The sequence below is a fragment of the Eufriesea mexicana genome, unplaced genomic scaffold, assembly GCF_001483705.2.
Source record: "Eufriesea mexicana isolate 0111107269 unplaced genomic scaffold, ASM148370v2 scaffold2501, whole genome shotgun sequence".
In the NCBI taxonomy this organism is placed as follows: domain Eukaryota; kingdom Metazoa; phylum Arthropoda; class Insecta; order Hymenoptera; family Apidae; genus Eufriesea; species Eufriesea mexicana.
Genome location: NW_016910581.1, coordinates 221,434 through 243,432, shown reverse-complemented (window position 1 = coordinate 243,432; position 21,999 = coordinate 221,434). Strand labels below are relative to the sequence as shown.

Genomic DNA, 21,999 nt, shown 5'->3' with positions numbered 1-21,999 from the left:
ACTTAATTCTTAATAATATATTAAATACTTTTAGCTTGCCATAACAAAATTACCTGAACCTAAAATAAAGACAAACTGAAAATAAAAAAAAAATTATGTAAATTTTAGATTCAAATGCTATAATATAAATTTATAAGCAATTGAATGTAACATGAAATGTTAGCAGAAACAAATTTTTTTGTGATAAAATATGAAAGACTTAATTTCATTCATTTTTTGACAATGTTCTTAAACAATTCAGTACAGACTATTAGTTGTATTAATATTAGTCATAGCAATTGATTTTCAATTACTATAGAGCACAATCAAAATGTCAAAAGAATGCAGTGATATTTATTTTATATGCAATTTATATAAGAGAAATGTTGAAGATGCCGTATAAGAATATTTCATTTCATCTTTCAATTAGGCTTCAGAAATTGATTACAAAATACTTATAAATATTACACATTTAATATGCATAACTTATATATGAAACTAAATATCATTTCTAATATAAACAATAAAGGAATTTGAAAACTATGTAATGTTTCATATAAATATAAACATATACAAATAAAATTATTATATAACTTAAATCAATGAATTATGCAAATTGGTATAATGTATTAATGTACTCTTGCTAATTACTTATAAATGATCTTATAATATAAGCAAAGTTAAGTAATTGTTTATCAATTTGTTATTATTCTTTGTAGATATTATTACACAATGGCGAAAAACAGGAACTACATTAGAGAAGTGTTAAATCTATGAATATATTTAACAAACAATTGTTCATATATGTTATATTGTTCTTATTGTGCATTCAATGCATACTTTCCTTATTTATTTACTTCATTTTAGTTTATTTCATTTTGGTCAATTATGAAACGTTTTTAAGAAATTGAAATAATAGCCTTAATAAAATTTGTTAGAAATCCTTAACATTATACAAAACAGAAATAATTTTATCAACTGAGAATTTCATTACATTGAAAATTACATTTTAATAATTATTATTAAAGTTTTATTCAACTTCGCTATTTATATTTGAATTTATTTTATCAAATCGATACAGACATAAAACACAAATTCTAGTTTCATTAAAGTAATATTTAAAATTGGAAATGGAAAGCTTAATGAAAACACATTACTATATAAATAAAATGTACTATATATAAGTAAAAATATACATAGGTAAAAGATACATTTTTTGCATAATATTTAAATTCTTCTTTGCATATTTTATTTTACTGTAATTACAACAACTTAAGAGGCAAATTTAATATAATTTTATTGAAAATAATTTAAATTTATATAGTGAGAAAATGTAAAGTCCTAAATATAACGCGTGATCGATAAATACCGAATTAAACAATATAAAAACAACTCTAAAAATAATTCAATTTATCTAATAATTTTTTAGCAGAGAATTTTTATATATTGAGATGTCCTGAAATAGAAATAATTTGTATTTTTAAAATATTACTATATAAAAATTTAGTTATACGATTACTTTTATTATTGGTTACAATATCTAGTATCAGCCTCAAATTTAATCTAGTAACAAAATTCAAATGTAGTAACAAATATACTAATTTAGTATAAAATTTAATATTTGCAATCATATAGTTTTAGAATAACATATTTATAGCTTTTATAAATTAATTACATTTAATATGTATGCCAAATAAAGAAAATTGGAAAATTATTAGTAATAATATATGTAAAATATTATCGAATGCTTTTTCCTTTTTTTATTATAACTAACATTTATTATATAAATATTTTTAATTAATGAAATATATCAATCTGAAAATTGAGAATAAAATATTTACATACATTATATTCTGTACACGTTTATTGGAAACATTAAAGATATAACTTAAATGATGTTGATAGGTCAGCCATCTGCCGATGTTGCAGCCAAAGCCACGTCATATTTTGTATGCTTTGTGACTTAGGTGCGTGAAGGATTTCTCGATACTCTTATAAAAATTACTATTTAGCAACCGAAAACATGAACATATTTCGACTCTTAGGTGACTTATCACATATTCTTGCGATTATCATCCTTCTTCTCAAAATATGGAAGACACGAAGCTGTGCCGGTATACATCACTCATATGATTTATATGTTTATTATACTTAAAATATTTTATACTGTATTATAGTAATTATGAATCGTTAATAATTTATTATTAATATTTATTTTGTATTTTACAGGTATTAGTGGAAAGTCGCAAATTTTATTTGCAATTGTATATACCACACGTTACCTAGATTTGATAACAACATATATTTCAGCATATAATACATTTATGAAAATCATTTTTATTGCCACTTCTTGTGCTACAATTTTTTTAATGTATGTGAAATTTAAAGCAACATATGATCATAATCATGATACATTTAGGTATGATGTTTTTGTATATAAAATAATGTACATATCTTTATATACGTATATCTGTGAAAATAATTATTTATCTAAATAATACTTGTAAGTTTGAATTTTTATGTAATAACTTCTATTGGTTATTTTCAGAATTGAATTTTTAATTTTACCTACATTGGCATTGGCATTAGTAATCAACCATGAATTTACAATTATGGAAGTTCTATGGACATTCAGCATTTATTTGGAATCTGTAGCAATATTGCCACAATTATTTTTGGTATCAAAAACAGGAGAAGCAGAGAGTATTACCAGTCATTATCTTTTCGCTTTGGGAACTTATAGAGGCCTGTATTTATTAAACTGGGTGTATCGCTATTATGCAGAACGTTATTACGATGCAATTGTTATAATTGCTGGTTTAGTACAAACTATTCTTTATTGTGACTTTTTCTACCTCTATATTACCAAAGTATTGAAAGGCAAGAAGTTACAACTACCTGCTTAGCTACGTAAAACCATTATCATTTGGAAAATTATATGTTGCTCAAAGGAGCGATATCATTATTAATTGAATTTATATAAATTTTGGCAATATTTAAAGTGGAGGAATGCTCGTGTACAAAGTATACATTTTATTAATTGTAAAGCATTCCATCTTCTTGTATGTTCAACATCACTAAACATTCATGTATAATTTTTCATCTTTATCCCATATGGCTACATTCATATTTTAGAATGTTATTCTCATTAATTTTTCAGCATTTTACACCATTAAATAATACATAATAAGTATGATTATGATACCTATTTCATTCATTTAATTGATAAATAATATATAAAATACAAAATGATTGGGAATGAAGGTTATATCGTGATTTCAAAATTTGTTATATTTTCTAGAAGTTAGAAATTAATTGTACTGATAATGTATTTTAAACTTCTGATATATCAATTTTATTGAAATGAAATTAAACCATATTAAATGGTTAACAACGCAGAGTTATATACTTTACTAAATCAGTTACATGTATTGCTTCAGTAAGAGTTGTTGATCTGTCCTTTATGTGTATAATGCCATTTTCAAGACTAGTCGTATCAACAGAAATTATGAAAGGAACTAAGCATGTATCTATAATTTGTTCTGAAGTGGTTAATATTGTATTCAGGCCTTTTGTTCTTAGCATGTTATTTAAGTAAAGTACAAAGCGATTCAAATCATCATTTTGAGTATTCTCTTCATTATTTGATCGTTTTATATGAAATGCAACTTTATGTGGTGCTAATTTGGAATGAAGATGCATTTTGGTTGATTTATTCATATCACATGCGTCACAAAGTAGTGCTAAACAACCCCAATCTAAGGACATCTTATGTTCAACCATTTGTATGTTGGTAAAATCCTTTTTGCTATCAACCTGAAAATAAAATAATCCATAATAATAATTGTTATTTTTAAATTTCTACAATGCGAAGCAACATGGAAGAAGAAATAAGGTACCTGAGAGAATAGTTTATGTACGTCCATATGGTAAGTTATTTTTTCCACAATAAGATTGCCAAATGAAAATTGTGCCTCAATATCTATTACATCACAATTTTTTACTCTTTTTGCTTCTGTGAGCTTAAATCTAGAAGGGTATTGTGCTAATCTTCGCCACCAAATTTTACGTTCTTTTTGTATTTTATGAAATAAATCTTTGGTTTCTGTATCGCTATTAAAAATAGCTATCTCTGCAATTTTGTGAACATTTGATTTTTGTATAGTTAATATATTTTGGTCCCAATAATATTTTGAACTTTTTATTGTAGCTAATCCAAATGGTATATCGCTCATTTCTGTTTTTGTAATAAAATTTAAAGTATTGTGAAGTTCATCTGACAGAAATATGTTATAGCGTGACATTGTAATACAGTGTAGAAACCAATGTTCTTCAAGGTTTTTCAACAGCATTTTACCTTGAGGTCCATATTTAAATCCACATTCTGTGATGGTAAGAAAATGTACACCCAATTCTTTTAGCACATTGTGTATTATGTTCATAATGTTTTTGTAATTGTTTGTACCGGTGCTATAAAATATTCTTCTTCTACAATAGCAGCATTCATTAAGATTTCCTGTCTGGACGTAATACTCTCCACGCTATCATTTCTTAAAGGAACTGATTCTTTTTCAAGTGGACTATACATAGGCTCAATATCGTCAATTTTTGTATTGCGTAAATGTTCTGTAAAAGTAATTGCAGCTTTTAGGACAGAAGAACTATAATCACCATCAACATTAAGCAAAGATAATTGTCCTATCTTATTTATTGTTTCTTGTTTTATAATTGGCATAGTTGAACATAAAAGTACATGTTTTGTACAATAACGATGAAAGTTTGAATTTAAAAGCGTTGGTAAATATATATAATTCAATCGTAGGATAGATTGAATAAATTTCATTTTAATAACGTTATTTGTAGCTGTTAGTGTTATTATTCATTAAGTAATTAAAGTTTTATTTACTGATTATTTGTATGTAATTACTTTCCGATACTGTTCCCATAAAAATCAAAGTAACGATTTATAGTTATACAACTTGAAAACAGGAGATAACAATGCGATGTTTTAGGTAGTGACATCTCATGGATATTATCAAAATTTCCGTTAGTCTTGGCTTTTGAAAATACTAGATAAATAACTGACTGAAATATTTACACATTTATTCTAAAAATCAAAGACTCTAATATTAAAGTCTATTTTAATGATATATTGAAATACTATTAATACATGCTAATAACAAAATTTAAATAAATGTTTAACTTTATGATTTTGTTATTCTCTTTTGCTGTATTTTATATACTATCAATAGGTCATTTGGATAATTACACTTGGAAGAAAAATATTTGAAAGCAAGAAAAATTAAAAGTATATAACATTTATAATACTATAATATTATGGTATTATATAAATTTTATTTCATAATATTATGAATGAAATTAAACGTAAACATAAAATTAAACGTAATCAAACGAATGCAAAAGTGTTTACAAGCATAAAACTGTTACGTATTTCATGGTTGTTTAAACATATGATTAACGTGAGATGGTGCTCATAATGCATTGAAGTCTTTGCTCATTGGAAACGTACAAAAGTGCGCGAAAGTTGAAATAATTATTTAAATATAAATTGTCTTTATCATTTAGAGTAAGCTGATATGAAACATTTACTATTTGAAATATGAATGTAATAATTCTTTCTATTAAAAATTCTCCTTCTATGGAGATTAAATTCTGTCTGCACCTATGTATCCGTGACAGTATATGTGTCGATAAGCGGTCCGGCTCCGCTTAAAAAGCACCGCGCCAACTGTAAACACCAACGTATATACAACAGGCGAACTTGAAAATCATATTTAACTAGTTGAGTTTAAATGATAAATAATAAGACAAGGTAAATTTGCAGTTTAGCGAGTCCACCCATTCAAAAGGATGAACTAGAAAAATGAACTTAACTGAACCTAACTGAATTCAAAAATTTACGCTAACATGGTCTCACAGGGACCGGTATATTTTTAACTTATTTACCTAATCGAATTTAAGTTATCAGTGGATTAGGTTAGTTTAGGACAGGTTAATATTTCGACCGCGTTACGGCGCGGCAGTCAACTACGTAGGTTAGAGAATTGCGAACCATTGTACTCAATTAAGTACGATCTTTTTCGAATATATAAAATTCTCGACAATTATGTTCAGTTCATTTTACACGCTGTAATTACTCTGATAATGCTTTATTTGAAAATAGAAAAGTTGTGGCTGTACGTTGATACATAAATTGTCACGGACACGTAGATGCAGGCAGAATTTTCTTTAACAATCCTATATAACTCAGCAACTTTTTCTTTGAAGGGAGCGACAGGTGGGTTAATGTCGCATCAATTACCATTAGCACCAACTATTATTGTACTTTAAACTTTATTGTATAATGAGATGTATTTTATAAGAGATAACTCGAGAGATTTATTTTCTATGGTTAAGGTAGTTTTCAATTGGAATTAGATACGGGGCCTTGAATAATTTTTACAGTGTAGGAGGATATGCTTCACTGTGATTTCGGTGCTGCAAATGGTACATATCGAGTGTTCGGTTTTGGAGATCAGGTGAGAATGAGTGAGTTTTAGGTGTTTATTCATGATTATTTGGTATTTCCGATCAAAGCATGAGCGGTGGCGGGGGTCTTTCATTCGTTGTTTCAGTGATGCTGTAGATGTTTCTTGAATAGTTTTTGAATACCTGCAGGAGACTATATAGTCTGTTTGGTGATGTTTGTATGGTTGCTTTCTTTGCTGCTGTGTCCATTATTTCGTTACTGTTTTTTACAGCTAAGTTTTTAGTATGTCCAATGTAATATCATCGTTCTTTGTTTTATCTTTGATTATCGGTATGGCATTTTTTCAGTCAGAGAGAATTATACAGTTTTTGTTTGTCTTTGGGTAGTTTGTCTTTGTGTATAGTGTCTTTGATGACGGTGGCATAGACGACGTTTTTCGAGACCGACTAGTCAGTAAAAACTTTGGCGAATTTATTTAGGAACTCTAAAGTCAACTGTTTGAAAAGTTATAGGTTTGTGTTGGCTTTGATATGAGTTTCAAGGTCGATGTTCACTCGAGTAGGGTGCATTGTCTAAGCAGGAACTCTGGCAACCTTTTCTGGGCGACTTCGTTCAAATATATGTTCAGATTGAGTCCAGTTTTGATGTCATTGCTTTTGTCGTAAAATGGTTTATATTTCTTTGATGTTTGGTTTGGGGGTTTTTGATTACCAAATATAGTTGTGAATACTGTTTCTTTTTTCTGTTTTTTTTCTTTTTTTTTTTTTTTTTTTTTTTTTTTTTTTTTTTTTTTTTTTTCATTGCAGTCTGCTATTTTAATAGCTATGTTACAAGAAATGACACGTGGTCTTCACACCATGTCATACGTTTTTTTTATGTCCATGCAGACTGCTGTGACATGTAACCTAACCTAACCTAATCTAACCTAACCTAATCTAACCTAACCTAACCAGGGGATAAGTTTTTGTATTTTCTTAGCACTTCCTTTGTTTCTTTTGCTTGTATGGGGTTATTAATAGAAGGGCATTTGCATATATTATGAGTGTTTGGTGTTTGTTGTTTTTTCTATGAGTTCGTTAAAACTTGTATTGTAGTTGTTGCTTGAATTCATTTGGAAATTGTATACCAGCAAATTAGCAATTTCCTCTGCATCAGTGCTGAAGGAATTATCCGGTTTAGATAGAGTCGCTATGACGTAATATTGGGATTTACTTCTAATAGGTCGTATTTTACTCCATATGTCCTTTATAGGTGAGTTTTTATTGAGAGTTGTGACGAAGTTTATCCATGGTTGCCGTTTGCTTCCTTTAATGGTTCTTCAAGAAACAGCTTAGTATTTCTCGAAGGTAATACGATTTTATAGGCTGCGATTTTCTTGTATTTATTAAATGTCTTTTTTGTTTTCTTGATTATTTTTTCGCAGTGTTTATTCTACCATGACACTGGAAAATAACGGGGGGTGTTGGGTTTCGTTTGAGTATTAAATGAGTAGTCGCATTGTGTATTGCGTTAAGGAACTTATTTAATAGTTTATTAATTTAATTCGCATCGAGTACAGATAGTACATCTGGCATGCATACTATCGAGTCTGATGATTGTGAATTATTTCAATCTAGGGCTTCTATGTTACGAATATATAATATTCTTTCGCTATAATTGTTAGATTTTCTTCGACAAAGGTGTTTTTTAGACTTTGGAGCTGATTGTAACCGAGGATAAAGTTATTATTGGGTTTGTCAAAGGCGGGTTTTGCTATGGATCTATTAGTTGAGGAGCTACGTTTGGGTTTTTTTCAGGGGTTGATCTTTGGTATGCGATTTGTTTCTCCCTGCGTGGATATCGTCGATGTTGAATTGTTCAGGTTGATAGCAATAGAGGTCCAGAAAGGTCTTTCAAAGTTATTTATGGGTGATATAATGTCTATCAGTGATAGAATGTCAGCTAGCGATAGTGACGTGTTAGGATTGGAGACATTGTTGTCGTTTATATCGGCGGCGGCGCGGTTCGGGGGACCGAAGGGACTCGGCTTGAGATCAAAGAAAGCTTCTTGTCTTAGAAAGTTTATTCTTTACGCATCGATCTTTTACTTTGTCGTGAGTCTTTTACGTCTCATAACGATCGAGAGACATCGCGGGCATAAAGCCGCCGCTATCCGTCTCTCGGCGACCGCTTATCCGATTGTTGCGGCTTTTTTTACAATATGTTCATACCGTAGAGCAGTGAGTGATTTTTTTTTCGATGGTTTTGATTGCTTTAGACTGTTATGGTTCTTTGTATGTAGCGTTGCACTGTTTGGCAACGTGATCTTCTTTACATAAAGAACAATCTATTTTCTCGGTAAATACGGTAAGTTGTATAGTCGTGGTTGACTGTGAAGGAATACGAAATTTTGACTGCATCATCCGAGTTGACATATACCTGACTACTGAAGCAAAGAACGCGATCGAAAGCGGGATCTTAACTCGCTGCTCTCAGGAAGGTAATTTTTGAGCAAATCTTGTCATTATTGGCGGCGAAGTTTCTTTCAATGGTTTCGTTCGAGGTACATGTAGGATCGGGGTGTGTGGATTGGCTAAAGTAACGCTGCTTTACTGCTTCTTAAAATACAATAAACTTATGCTTATATTATCGGCTACGAAACTAAAGACTCGCTACGGGTACGCTCGACTTTTACTTGTTAGACGCTATCTTGAAGACCGTGAAGGACTGTCCTCGCCGGCGCCCTTGCACCCTTATTTAAATCGTTCATCCTCCTCGTTCATACCCGGACTTTCTTCCCCAGTCATGCTCCTTTCTCACGCAACCTCGGTGGGCCAGGCACTTCAACCACTCTGCACGCATCCTTAAACTTTCGCTCGACTCTACCATAAATAATCCTTGCAGTCGATCCTTGCGCACATGGTCACTTTCATTCTAAGTCCAGACACACTCGACATTTCCCAGAGTCACACTTATTTCGTTCCCACATACAAGGAGATACATTTGAGAGAATTACTCTTTGACATTGGAATCCTTGATAGCAATTGTTAGGTGTGTAGATGTAAGACGATGAGCTGTTTCTTTCCTATTTAGGTATTCTATATACACGTACAATTGTTGGAAATTGATGAAATGAATCGTGTAAAGCGGTTACCGGCTAATTGGCCAATTGTACGTGTATAATCTATATAGTGGCCCTATCGATGTTGTTTGCAATAATAGCTGCTTCTTTGATTGGATACATATTGTTTACGATTACCGGTGCATAGGCTGGTGCCAACACTACTCCAAGTAGGCATTGCCGTTTTGTCACTATTTTTTTTCGTGTTGAAAACGGGCCTCCTGTACTCGAGAGGCCTCGTGGTTTATAGGCTGGTGGACGCTCATTATGTAGGGTGATAGGTCACGCTGCGTGTGGGTGCTTTTACCGCGCGCTGTTATCACGCGTGTATCTCAAGATTTTCCGCTCATGGATTTGATGTAGCAAGGCACTGACCACTGTTAAACTATTAGCTGGCACTCGCGATCGTCGACACGTCCGCTCCGTACGATGACTCCGTACAATGGCTTCGTACGAAGACTGAGCAACTCTCTCTTTTTATTATATTATTTTCGATTATTTATATTTCATAGCATCGTATAAATGTTATTTTACTTCAATTTCCACACATTTTCGAGAAATATGCATTTTATTCACAGCAATGTAAATACCTTATTTAGCGGGATTTTTTAAATTAAAAATTAGTATTTACTTAAGATGTGAATAACCATCTCGCGTCTTCGATGTTTGGAAAATGAAAAACACCGATTTGCGTTTTCCGTCTTCGACGCACAGTGGTCCGAATTAGCCAGAACGCGAACTAAGATGTATTTTTTAATGTCGTAGGTTTTCAAGCAAATAGGATTAGCTGGAAAAAAATTAAAAGGTACTAATTGAAGCTATATCATATTTTCTAGGTATCGATGTTCGAACATTTCAATTTTTTTGAAAATTAGTAAAGTGACAGCTATTTATAGTCGATCTATCGTATTTTTATGAAAAATTTCTACCTTTTTTTGAAAGACGTGTGCAGAATTTCGTAATAATCGCTGAATTAGATCTCGAAATATCTTGCACGCCGTTTTTAGCGACGGTATTTCGCAAAAAACTCGTTCTTAAGTTTCGCAACGTAATTTTTCATACGTATCCTTAATTTTTCGCTAATCATTCATTCCTGTCTGGTACATGTGACCATCTGCTTCAACTTTCGTATATTGCGCGGCTGATAGACTAAATTTACGAAAGTTTTTAAACGATCTTTGGGGCACGCGGTGGGATTAGAAATGTCTCACCTTTTTGATACACCGTAATGCACGATGGGACATCTTTAGTGCCATCTCGAAATATTTCAATAGCCTTATTGCCTTTTTCGTTGAGCGTGAAAGTCATTTATTGAAAATATTAGCTGCAATATAAGTAACAGTCTTCGCGTTTGTAACGGCGTTAAATAAACGTTCGAAATTTCGTTTTGATTTCGGGTCAATCGAGTGTGATTTTTACGCGGTGCATACGGATTATTCGATCTTGGCATACCTGAATGAGCCATGAGGTCGATATTTCGATGGTTTATAACACGATCGTAAATAAAGGCTATATCGAAGTTCTATCTCTTAAAGTTGAAATCTTGAAATATTGGGGAGCAATGATCAAGATGGTCTGTCGAATCTTAATTTTAACCATCTCTCTATTCTAAGTAAAGTCTAGGATTTATCAACTCTCGGTAACATATACGCGAAGATGGGTGTTCAATTTCTATGACATACCATTTGTTTTCGGCAACATACTGTTACTTTGGAATAGTGTCAATGCATAAAGAAAAAAAAAAGATATGTACATAATAGATGAGCTCGATTTACATAACACGAAAACGTGACAAAAACGTGACGAAAACGTCCTAACGTTTTATACGTAAAATCTCTATTTATCGTCTTATCAACTTTCGACTTTTTATAGCCTTGCTATCTGATCTATACTATACTATACTATATCGTATATTATGTATCCTAGATTATACGAATATCACTTCATGTATACGTAAATACAGTCAGTTGTGCAATGGCTTAGATGTTCCATGATACGTTATTGTAAGTGCACGAGTATTTGCGTATATGCTCGAACAAATACAGAAATATTATCGTTATACACCTAAAAAATGATATTTTTATTAAATGAAGTATTTACTAACGCTTCTATAATATAGTAGAACACAATTATATTTTAAGTTGATACGAAATTAGGAAAATTTCCAAACTAAAATTTAAATGCGAAATAGATTCTCGTTATCTAATAGATCGATTCAAGCGTTGAAAAACTTTTTGTATATCAGTTTGTTATTTAAATATCATAATTTGCGCGAATATGATGAAACAGAAGCAAAGAAAAAATTCAAAGAACATTTGTCGTACATAATTTGAGTGTTAATGAAAATGTTGATAAAATGTCTATGAACAGAGAATTTAGATATGATATAAATAGAATAGAGAATGAATAATTATTATATAAATCGAGAAGCTGTAGAATGATTGGAAATCATCCTTAACCTGCAAAACGAGGGAATTATGAATAATAAACGAATAAAAATGAATAAATATTTTTTTCCACAAAAAGTTATACGCGTATCGTGTTATCCAATTGCATTATGATTGCGAGATGCAATTGGCAATTCTATCAAATACCAGGATTATAAGTACGGATAAAGATGATCCATCGATGATACGGGGAATATATTATGATTACATTTCGAACAATCTGAAAAGACTATTTCGAAGTATAAATTATTATATGACGTATACATTGGCTCGGCCATGTGTGTAAAGGTACTTTTTATCAATATTCCGCAAACTATTAGATTTCCGCCATGAAAATTTTAAATTTAGACATCGTTTATCTCTTCCTTTTTCTTTGAATTTCATTTCAATTGGTTATCGATGCCCATTGGAACTGCAACCGAAATAGCTTCGTGTGCATCGACTAAATTTTGAATTCGAAATTAAAGATTCGGAATTCATTTTCAACGTAAATGTATTCATCGCACAAGATGGTGTAATTTTTCAAGAACTTTAAAAGCTTTTGCAATTTATGAAAGATGTAAATATTTTTGAATGTCGTATTACACGGTTTATCAGTGATTCGTATATAGATCGTATATAGTCACGATTACGATCGTTATCGACGTCTGATCGAGTTTAAACAATTTTTCTCTAAAAAATAAATAATTGTTTCGAAGTGGATAATCAAATTAGATAATACGAATAATTTATTGAATAGGAATTACAATAAAATGTAAATTCTCGAAGTGAAAATTTATTTTATTTGAATTATATAATATTTGATTCTAATACATTTATGAGATCATTTATATACATAAAGGATTATTATCGCATTTTTCAGTTATTTGCGGTGAAGACAAATGTCCGATATATAATTAACCATGAGGAATTTGTTAACCATGCATAGAAATGTGTATAAAGACTATTTTGTGATAACTTATGTGTATGTAACGAAGCAACATATAAAACATTATACAGTATTATACATTGATGTGTTTGAACTGCTGGAATGTGATAAGACTTCGTTATATATGTATGTTTAGATACGCGATAGAGAATATATTTCTATTAAATACAATAGTTTTCCATTTGACGTTTTGTAATACCTAATGTATGTATGTAGGAATTGTAAGTGTAAGAGTTAGTGCGAAGGAACCGTTGGGCCCGTCTAGTTAGCGACGGGCAATAGACGGTAATATACGGTTTGGACTGAATGTTTAGAGGATGTCTGAGGTGCGCGTGGAAGGACGAGTGACCGCGTGCAAGGATCGGATAAACGGGATATTTATGACTGAATGGAATGCAAATGAAGTTAGGGTACGTGGCCCACCGAGAGCGAGACTATGGGAAATGGGTGATGGAGGAAGAAAGCTTGAGTATAAAAGAAGACAGAATGCAAGGTTCAAGGGCTGTCCTGGGACAGTCCTGTTGGTGAGAGTATACACGAAGTTTACAAAAGAGTCAAGTCGGTGATAATTGGAAGAGTGCGAGTGTGGATTGCGTAGTTAGTTTAATCTTTTAGCTTGTAACTTTACTCGAAGGTCTCTTAGCTCGTAAATAAAATATATATTGGAATTAAACAACATCCTTTTATTCCGTATATTGCCAATCAGAACATATCCCTACATGTATGTAAAAAAGTTCATCGATATTCCCATCTCTTTTTGATCTCGATTCAGCAAAACTGAATCGACTGAGTTTAATTATATCCACTTATGCGCCATGAATTTAATTATTTAAGTTTAACGTTATTTCTCATTTACAATTTTAATCTTTAAAACTGCGATAGTTATTACAAGCATAAATTACATATATTTATTCGCTAAGCGTAATTAAAAAATGTCATTATTCGTCTTATCTGCTCCGTCGATTTAAATTGAGCGAATATTAAATATTTGATCCTTTCTTTGTTATCAAATAGTGGAATACATAAAGAACTACGTAGCTTTACACGATCAGAGGTGGGACGAAAAACTTTCACTTTGTTTCGAACTGAAATTACTAAATTGCTAAAAGAATTTCTGGTTTCTCCTCATTCTTTTTTCTTTTTTTCTTTTTTAGTAGAATTTCTTATTAAGAATAAGAGGTATTTAACTAAGATCATATTTCGATTATGCTGTGCATAACGTGTTCATCGGGATTATCATGTACACCCGTTTTTCACCCTTTCAGTTAATTTTATAAACGTTAAAGATATTAACACGTACAATTAGACGATTAACGATAGTAACAACTTTTTATTTTGTAATACTGTTGTCGGTAACAATGATATACTTAGCAGTTGTAATGGCGTGTTTGACAACTGTCAAGTTGTACAAAGTTGTATTTACTAGAGAGCGAAGCATGTCCGTTATACTTGGCTCTTTGAGAAAGCTCTTCGGCTCAAAATTGCGTTTTACATTTACACGAATTTGCAATCTATTTAACTTGGCTATTTACGATACATATGCAGTTACTCTTGATATGATTTGGTCATGGTATAATTAATACTAAGTTGCATTGTAATTAAACGAAATATCAGATAGACTTTGATCAATCACCTTGGTCGTTAGATTTCCAAGGACTTTTGCCTGGCAATATTTGTACCATATAATGAATATACTTTCATAATTAAATGGAAAATTATTTATTTCGATTCTCATTTGTCTTACTTCTCGAAGATTAAGATTTTTAATAGTTAATTTTAATAGCATGTAATTGTATACTTTTGAAAACACTATGAAAATATCATCGAAGCCAAGTCGGGACTTTATACATCTCCTTTATTGTCGCGTCAGTTAAACATATAGTTCTTACATCGTTAATATCTTGTACACGTGTTAGAGAAGAAAAATCTGAGAGCAAAGTGAAATTATTAGGTTTCACAGTTACACATATACAATAATTGCTGTGATCACCTATAGATTAGTATGAAAATTCAGTGTTTAAATATCGTACATGTAGCGATAGAAAATTTTCATCGAAAATATGATTATAATAATGTAAATGTAATGATTTACATTACGTATCCAAAATGATCTGTAACATAGTTTCCAGGCATATATTCTCTAATGGTAAAAATCGTAAAATTAGTTTCCATTCGTAACATATATAAAGAGAGATAAAGAACGAACGCGATAGTTGATTGGTCGAAGGAAGAAAAGGAAAGAAAAGAAAAAAAAAAAAGCTTTGTAAAGCCTGTCGTCTAATCGGCGAACGAGAAAAGTGTTGGCTGATATAAAGTTAACTCGGTATTTCCGATCTGCAACACATTTCTATCTGGTAATGGGTGGTATCGACAATCTCGAGGAACTGTTCCTTCATTTCTCTAGCTTTCACGTAAACGTCCTCCTTCATTAAGTCGTAACACATAGCGATAAGTCCCATTCCGAGTAACAAGTAAACAAAATTGATTATCAATTTAGTTTGGCTATCGGCGGTTAGATCACCGTGTGTCCAACCAGGGACAAGGTCACCCATTCCAATTTTGCATAGCGATGTAACGCAAAAGTAAGCACTGTCCAAGTAATTCCATCCTTCCCACTCGGCAAACATTATCGAGCCGCTTAGGACGTATCCGAAGATGACCCAGAGGCAAGCTGTAGACGGCACTGTGATTCTCTGGCCAGATTTCCGTTTGCCAGTGCACTCGTGCAACCACGTGTACAACGATCGAAAGGTTTGCGCCAATACTTTTCCCATATTAAGAAAATATAAAACGTAAAGGGGAATACCCAATACGGCGTAAATAACGGTCACTGCCTTTCCCCATGCAGTTTGAGGCACTAAAGTCCCATAGCCGATCATGGTGAAGACGGAAAGGCAGAACATCATCGCTGCCGGGAAGGACCAGAGATCGGTCGGTGTCAAGCCACTACAATTCTCCTTCCTGTAGTCACCGGTGAAGTTGTCTTGATAACGGCGAAGAATTCGATTAGACACTATGCGAAATGTCGTTTTATCGAACACGTTTATAGTTTGATTGCTGGCAGTACGGAGCCATAATTCTTCGGCAAACTGTTTTCTAATTAATTCTCGAATACAAATTGTCGATGAAATCTGATTTTGAGACTCGATCATCATAAAGCCAAGAGCGCCTATTATAGCGTAACCGACCACGAGTCCACCAACGCCAACCTGAGTACACATAAAGGCAATGAATTTTCTGCAGCAGTCTTTAATACGTTCTCTAAGATCCGGATTGGTCGATGTCGAATTGGAATCTCGACTTTTTAGCGAGGATCTTATCGGGACACGCGTCATTTTGTTTGTACACAAAATGAAAATCAAGCGACAATATTCGGAACTGAGGGAGCTGCACGCGTTAGCCAACACTAAATGATTTTCGTCCCGCTTTTCTATTTCTGTCCGAACGCGCTGCTTCGTCTTACACTCTATCCTTTGCTCCTTCTTTTTCCGTTTCACTCTCTTCTTAGTTCAGGCTTTACTGCTTTTATCTACAACGCTACACATACACGCGTGCGCGCGTTCCAAGATATTTCGGACTTGCTTCGATAAAATGGTAGCTGCATAGGTCTATCGAATAGTATTAACGCCGACGTTGCAGAAATTCCACGAAAACCAGATATAACTACAGCTGTCACTAGAACTTGAGTTTTTTTCTTCGATAGTGTTAAGAAAATCTACCATGAAAGGCCACTTGAAAAATCAAAAACCATCCAGTCATTCTACTATAGATAAAAGCGACGAATCTTTAACGCGCTTTATTCAAAAATTTTCAAGACTTTAAGAGAAATATGCCTCGTAAGGGTACGATTCGAATAAGAATTTAAGCTGTTCGCTTAATTATCCAATGAATAAGCGTTACGTTTCGTTACGTTTCTTATTTGTTTTCTTTTAGTTACCGTATGTATCTTTTCATCGGTACTGCATGTAATCTATAATACATATACAAATGAATCTACATAGTTAGATACTATAGAGTAGAGAAGGAATTGACGAGGCAAAAGGAAACGGTATTAGACGACTTACGAGTGTATGTGACTAGTCCACATGTTTCGAAAAGTGAAATGTTTCGAAAATTCAAGGCCACGTTTATATTTTTCTTTTAACTGGAACTGTATATATATATTTTCCTCATATGCCAATACGCGCATCCTTTTTATTTCTTACAAAACGGTATTAGAGCATTTAAATAGAAAAGTAATTAATATAGAATTAAGTACGTTGAACGTGTTTTGCACGTGTATCGTATGTTTAGCAAGAAGCAATTTGAAATTTTCATTAGATTACATAAATAACGAATAGCCAAATATATAGGTAGGTAAAAAGATGTAGCAGCAGGTACGATGCATCGAAGAAACATGGGCATCTAAACAATATCGAAAGAAATAACGTTGAAAGATATTTTAGAAAATATTCTGAACTAACACCAATTTTCAATCCGTGTCCTAATACTTTTCTATAGCGAATGAGAAAATGCATTTGCCGATACAGATAACAAAATATACGATCTTATGTAAGAAAATACAGGTGACCTTAAAATCTCCCCAACGTTTCCATCCTCAAAATATTTCCACCCATCAGATTATGCACCACTCGATGCCATTTAATTTTGTCTTATAAATATTTTTCTATCTCCCAGCATTGCAGAATTATAGCTGGGTCCAGCTGTATCTGCATATATATATTCAAAATTAATTCTCCAGCGACTGTCTTCTTTTTTCTTCAATAGCTTCTTCCTTCGATATTTATATACATTTATCAAGTTTGAAACAAAAAAAGTTATACTTATATGTAAAAGAATCAGGAAAGAAAAAGGTTATTGAAGAAAAAAAGAAATAGTCGATGAAGAATTAATTTTGCATTTTGTATAAATTATTCAGAAACTACGATGAATATTCACGTGACATTGGTTAAGAACCGTATAATATGATACTACGAAGAAAATTCGTCTGTTTTATTGATATATAAAAATTTGCCTCCTTTAGCTATATATACAATATTATTAATTCATGTTAACCGGGACCCCTACTAAAGACACGATCGATTATTGACGTCGTTGGACGTCGATTAACTGAAAATTAACTGAAAATTTCATGATCAAAATCTGGATTATCGGAATTATCGGATTATTTGAACAGTATTATCTGAAAATAGGAAATATGTAGAATTTCGTTCTAAGAATCATCTTTTCATGTTCGGCTATGTATTGTACATTTTTCGTTCATTATTGGTATTTATCGATTACATTTGATAACCAATAGTGACGATTAGTGACATTCGTATCGTTTATGTATATACATCGAGATGTCGACGAATTCTTAAATACTTACGATAAGAGGATATGCTGCTTTAAAAACAGGTTTAAGATGATTTCGAGTGAAAACATTATTGATTTGACAGTTAAGAAAGATTGGAAGACTGAAATGGATATCGGAGAAAATTGTTAACTTAATATAAATAATAAATTCGATTATTCAAACGATCTTGTATCGTGTTTTGGTTCCAATAATCGAGGTTCTACTCTATATAATATATTATGTTATTTGTCACAATTAACACACATAGTGCAGAAAAAAAAAATTGTATCGTGATTTTCGATTAACATTCATTATTAAATTATCGTAAATATGGTATTTATTAAAATCTTAATATAGCGATTAATTTGTTGTACTAGCAGTGTCGTTTCCATTATAGTTGAAGAACAGGAAACTAAAAATATGTGTGATAAATAAATTTTATTTATCATGTTAAAATAAAGTTATTACATGGAAACGTAAAGTATGTTATATATGATGGATCAATAACGTTTGATGATTTGAAGACATAAACTCGAATAATCGACGCTAATAAATAAGGAAGTAGATATATTTGTTTATTTTTTGTTTCGTAGCAAAGATTCTATGGATGTTGCCAAGATACGTAATAAAATGAATTTCGTTTTTGTATACACGATCTACGCGATCTAAACATACGTTGCATTTTTGTAAGTTTAAACATAATTTACAAAAATACGAATCTTGTCAGTTGCGTAACACACCCTGCGAAGGTGGGCGAGGGAGAGAGAGGGGGAGAGAGGGAGAGAGAAAATTTCAGGGGGAAGCCAGAGATATTTAGGAGATATTTTTGTTTCAACGTGTAGTGGAATGTACAATATGTATTTACGTACACATACACACGAATGGAAAAATATACGGTTGCTCCTGAAGCCATTCGAACGCTTGTATCTTAAACTTTTAAAAAATGAAATACGCACTTTCGATTTACATTTCGAGAATCATACTGTACATAAGATGAAATGTATCTTACGATATATGTTAAAAATATATCGGAAAAATTATGAACGAACAACAACGAATGTCGAATTTATTGGACACCGAATGCGGATATAAGTAAATACCTTACTCCGGAGTTACAAAAGTACTTGAAAACATGATTTATAAGTTTATATCGGTAGATAATACATTTAGCTGAATATCTTTAACATTTTCAACATTAATTATTTAACATTACTTATACAATATTCATTAATCGTATATAATGTTTTCTTTTTCATGTCTTTGCTTTTATAGTACTTTCCTTAAAGCATCTGTAGACACCTTTAGAGTAGCTTACTTGATCCTATAAAGAATATGTCTGTATTCTATGTTTCGCAAATTTTATATCGTAAGATTTTTTGGCCAATTTCTAGACCACCTGGGTCTTCTCTCAATTTTGATGACCGTGAAATATGTTAAAAAGCATTAAATTTCGATAATTTTTATCATTGCTGTATTATTGGATTGTCTTTATATTCCGAAATATTAGCAAAATTCCATTTCTACTACTGCACACAATTCAGTATGTTCTATATCTGTAGATATAGGAGGTATCCGACTTTAATCTATAAATGAAATTTTATATTTAACCTATAAATGAAAAGACACGTTAAATGCTCGCTGGATATAAAAATCTTTCGATCAGAAATTAAATGGTTGCTAGAGGACTATGAGATAGTATAAATTACTTTATTCTATATGGGCAAGTTGAAAATATGTATATGAAGGTCAATTTTCTTTCTTAAATGGAATTATATAATTTTTAATGTGGTGATTGTTTCGGTACATCGTTTCTATACAAAATGGTACTAGACGATTTATGTTGGAAAATTAGTTTGGGAGATACGTAACTACAGATATTAAGAACGAAAATAATGTTTTTGAACAATAATGGAACATTTAGGTTTATTTATTTCTTTTATTATTCTATTATGCGGAGAGTGCGGTAAACACTAACACCCAAGCAAAAAGTCAAGGAAAACGAAAACTGGAACAAAGACATTTAAAACAAGCAAGGTTGTCATTTGTAATTATAATTATATTAATCACTTAGAAATTATAACGAACAACATCGATAATATATGAAAATAAAATATGCTAATCTCGAGCAAGTTCTCAATTGCGTTCAATTGATTCTTTTAACGAATCTGTGATATCAGACTTAATCTGCCACTTTGCAGTTTTATTCAAATTGTGTATCAATTTATTCTGTTCAGCTAAAGAAAAGGTAATTTCCTGCAACTATTCCGCAGTTAAATCATAAAAGGTTTTAGTACATTTTAAAGTATAACTTTCCAATTCTTTCGCTTAGTCTTTAAAAAATATATTTTTTCTTCTCCTTTCTAGTATCTGTACAACTGGCTTTTTGATATGGTAATGTACTACTATGAAATATGGTAGTTTCTTGGACAGAATAGGAAACAGCTGCTCTTCCTAACGTTATTCTTTATTTTCATTATCAAAGATATCGTTTTCTAAATTTTCTGTTCTACATTTGGTTTTTGTTTAACTTTTTATTCTTTTTTCAATACGTTCGTTGCATCAAGGAAGAGAAAAAGAAAAGAAAAAGGAAAATAGAAGAAAGTATTTGAAAACAAATGTAAAAATACATCATTGTGTACAGGCGGAATTAATGCGGTAGTGTGAACAATTTTTGCAAATATCTCGGAAATTAAGGGCAAGCGGCAATTATTGTTCAGATAAAAGGTGTTCAGAATTTCGTTCTTTACAACATGTTCAAAAATCATAAGGATCGACTCACGCATTCTGCGGTTTTCAACAATTTTATGTTTTTGGTCAAAAAACTAGTAACATTTTCAAGCTCCCCCGATCTATATTTCTTATTGAGGCACAAATAAAGCCTTTTGTGAAAAAACCGGAAAAACAAGACGCGTTTAGGGTAAAGTCTGCATATTTACCCAATTTCGTGCAATGACAAAAGTAGAAGATTCATATTTCTTATTCTGAAGTTGTTTTAACGTACTTGTCGATTTAGAGTAAATTTTCTTTGTTGTATTACAGGATTTGTGTAAATTTCACCAACTTTATCTAGCGATGAAGCAGAAGATTTTATTTTAGAGCAGCCCGATTTGCTGAACGAACCAGATCCAAGCGACCATAAAAAGCCAAGAGGAAAACAGCAAATTGTAAATATGAAGCTCTCCGCTACATTAGATAAATGCAAATAAGTGATACAGTAAGCGATAAAGATGCATTGCGTATTTTGATTGATGATATTTAACCGATAACTTCGAGTTGGCGTTATCGATTTAGTATAAATATCAATTTCTTACAAAATGATCCATCAACTTGCGAAACCGATGAAACTATAAATCAGCGTTAGAAATAGTGGAAATTTGAAAAGTGATCAACGATGTCGCAAAGTGTCGTGTGAAGCTGATGACGGAAAACAATAATTTATTAACAGAAGATGAAGAAATTAAACAGCATATATTAGAAATATTAGTAAATCTACCTTGAAAAATTAACGTACAGTAACGTATAATAATATAATGTATAATAAATCTATAATAAATAACAAGTTAATTTACAATAGATTATATTTATATCAAGTTCTTTTCAAGTTTAAATGTTATTTTGTTGATAGTTACATAATTATAAGATAATAGCAAGTAATGAAATTTTGTAAATAAAAGATGCATGACTCCTCCATGATTGTGCATATAAGTGTAATGGTTTAGA

General features: G+C 31.5%; 4 protein-coding genes across 4 annotated transcripts; 1 reads left to right on the top strand and 3 right to left on the bottom strand.

The window, feature by feature from the left end:
• Nucleotides 1-1,908: 1,908 nt before the first annotated feature.
• On the top strand, nt 1,909-3,051 carry KdelR (ER lumen protein-retaining receptor). Its single transcript, XM_017903653.1, has 3 exons — nt 1,909-2,093; nt 2,209-2,398; nt 2,528-3,051. Exons 1-3 carry the CDS (start codon nt 2,003-2,005, stop codon nt 2,883-2,885), a joined length of 639 nt encoding a protein of 212 aa, XP_017759142.1. The 5' UTR covers nt 1,909-2,002; the 3' UTR covers nt 2,886-3,051.
• Nucleotides 3,052-3,327: 276 nt separating this feature from the next.
• Nucleotides 3,328-4,427, bottom strand: DNApol-gamma35 (DNA polymerase subunit gamma-2, mitochondrial). Its single transcript, XM_017903650.1, has 2 exons — nt 3,879-4,427; nt 3,328-3,795 (listed from the first exon to the last, which is right to left on the bottom strand). Exons 1-2 carry the CDS (start codon nt 4,419-4,421, stop codon nt 3,367-3,369), a joined length of 972 nt encoding a protein of 323 aa, XP_017759139.1. The 5' UTR covers nt 4,422-4,427; the 3' UTR covers nt 3,328-3,366.
• Nucleotides 4,418-4,982, bottom strand: GatC (glutamyl-tRNA(Gln) amidotransferase subunit C, mitochondrial). Its single transcript, XM_017903652.1, has 2 exons — nt 4,907-4,982; nt 4,418-4,605 (listed from the first exon to the last, which is right to left on the bottom strand). Exons 1-2 carry the CDS (start codon nt 4,923-4,925, stop codon nt 4,418-4,420), a joined length of 207 nt encoding a protein of 68 aa, XP_017759141.1. The 5' UTR covers nt 4,926-4,982.
• Nucleotides 4,983-15,259: 10,277 nt separating this feature from the next.
• LOC108550056 (TWiK family of potassium channels protein 18) lies at nt 15,260-16,394 on the bottom strand. Its single transcript, XM_017903656.1, has one exon. It carries the CDS (start codon nt 16,277-16,279, stop codon nt 15,260-15,262), a length of 1,020 nt encoding a protein of 339 aa, XP_017759145.1. The 5' UTR covers nt 16,280-16,394.
• Between the last annotated feature and the right edge of the window lie 5,605 nt (nt 16,395-21,999).

Bases quoted from the DNA above. Each gene is read 5' to 3' on its own strand.
- KdelR (XM_017903653.1), top strand. From the start codon at position 2,003: ATGAACATATTTCGACTCTTAGGTGACTTATCACATATTCTTGCGATT. The intron at 2,094-2,208 runs GTATACATCACT...TGTATTTTACAG, and splicing joins GAAGACACGAAGCTGTGCCG to GTATTAGTGGAAAGTCGCAA. The intron at 2,399-2,527 runs GTATGATGTTTT...GGTTATTTTCAG, and splicing joins CATAATCATGATACATTTAG to AATTGAATTTTTAATTTTAC.
- DNApol-gamma35 (XM_017903650.1), bottom strand. From the start codon at position 4,421: ATGAACATAATACACAATGTGCTAAAAGAATTGGGTGTACATTTTCTT. The intron at 3,796-3,878 runs GTACCTTATTTC...TTTTATTTTCAG, and splicing joins TACATAAACTATTCTCTCAG to GTTGATAGCAAAAAGGATTT.
- LOC108550056 (XM_017903656.1), bottom strand. From the start codon at position 16,279: ATGACGCGTGTCCCGATAAGATCCTCGCTAAAAAGTCGAGATTCCAAT.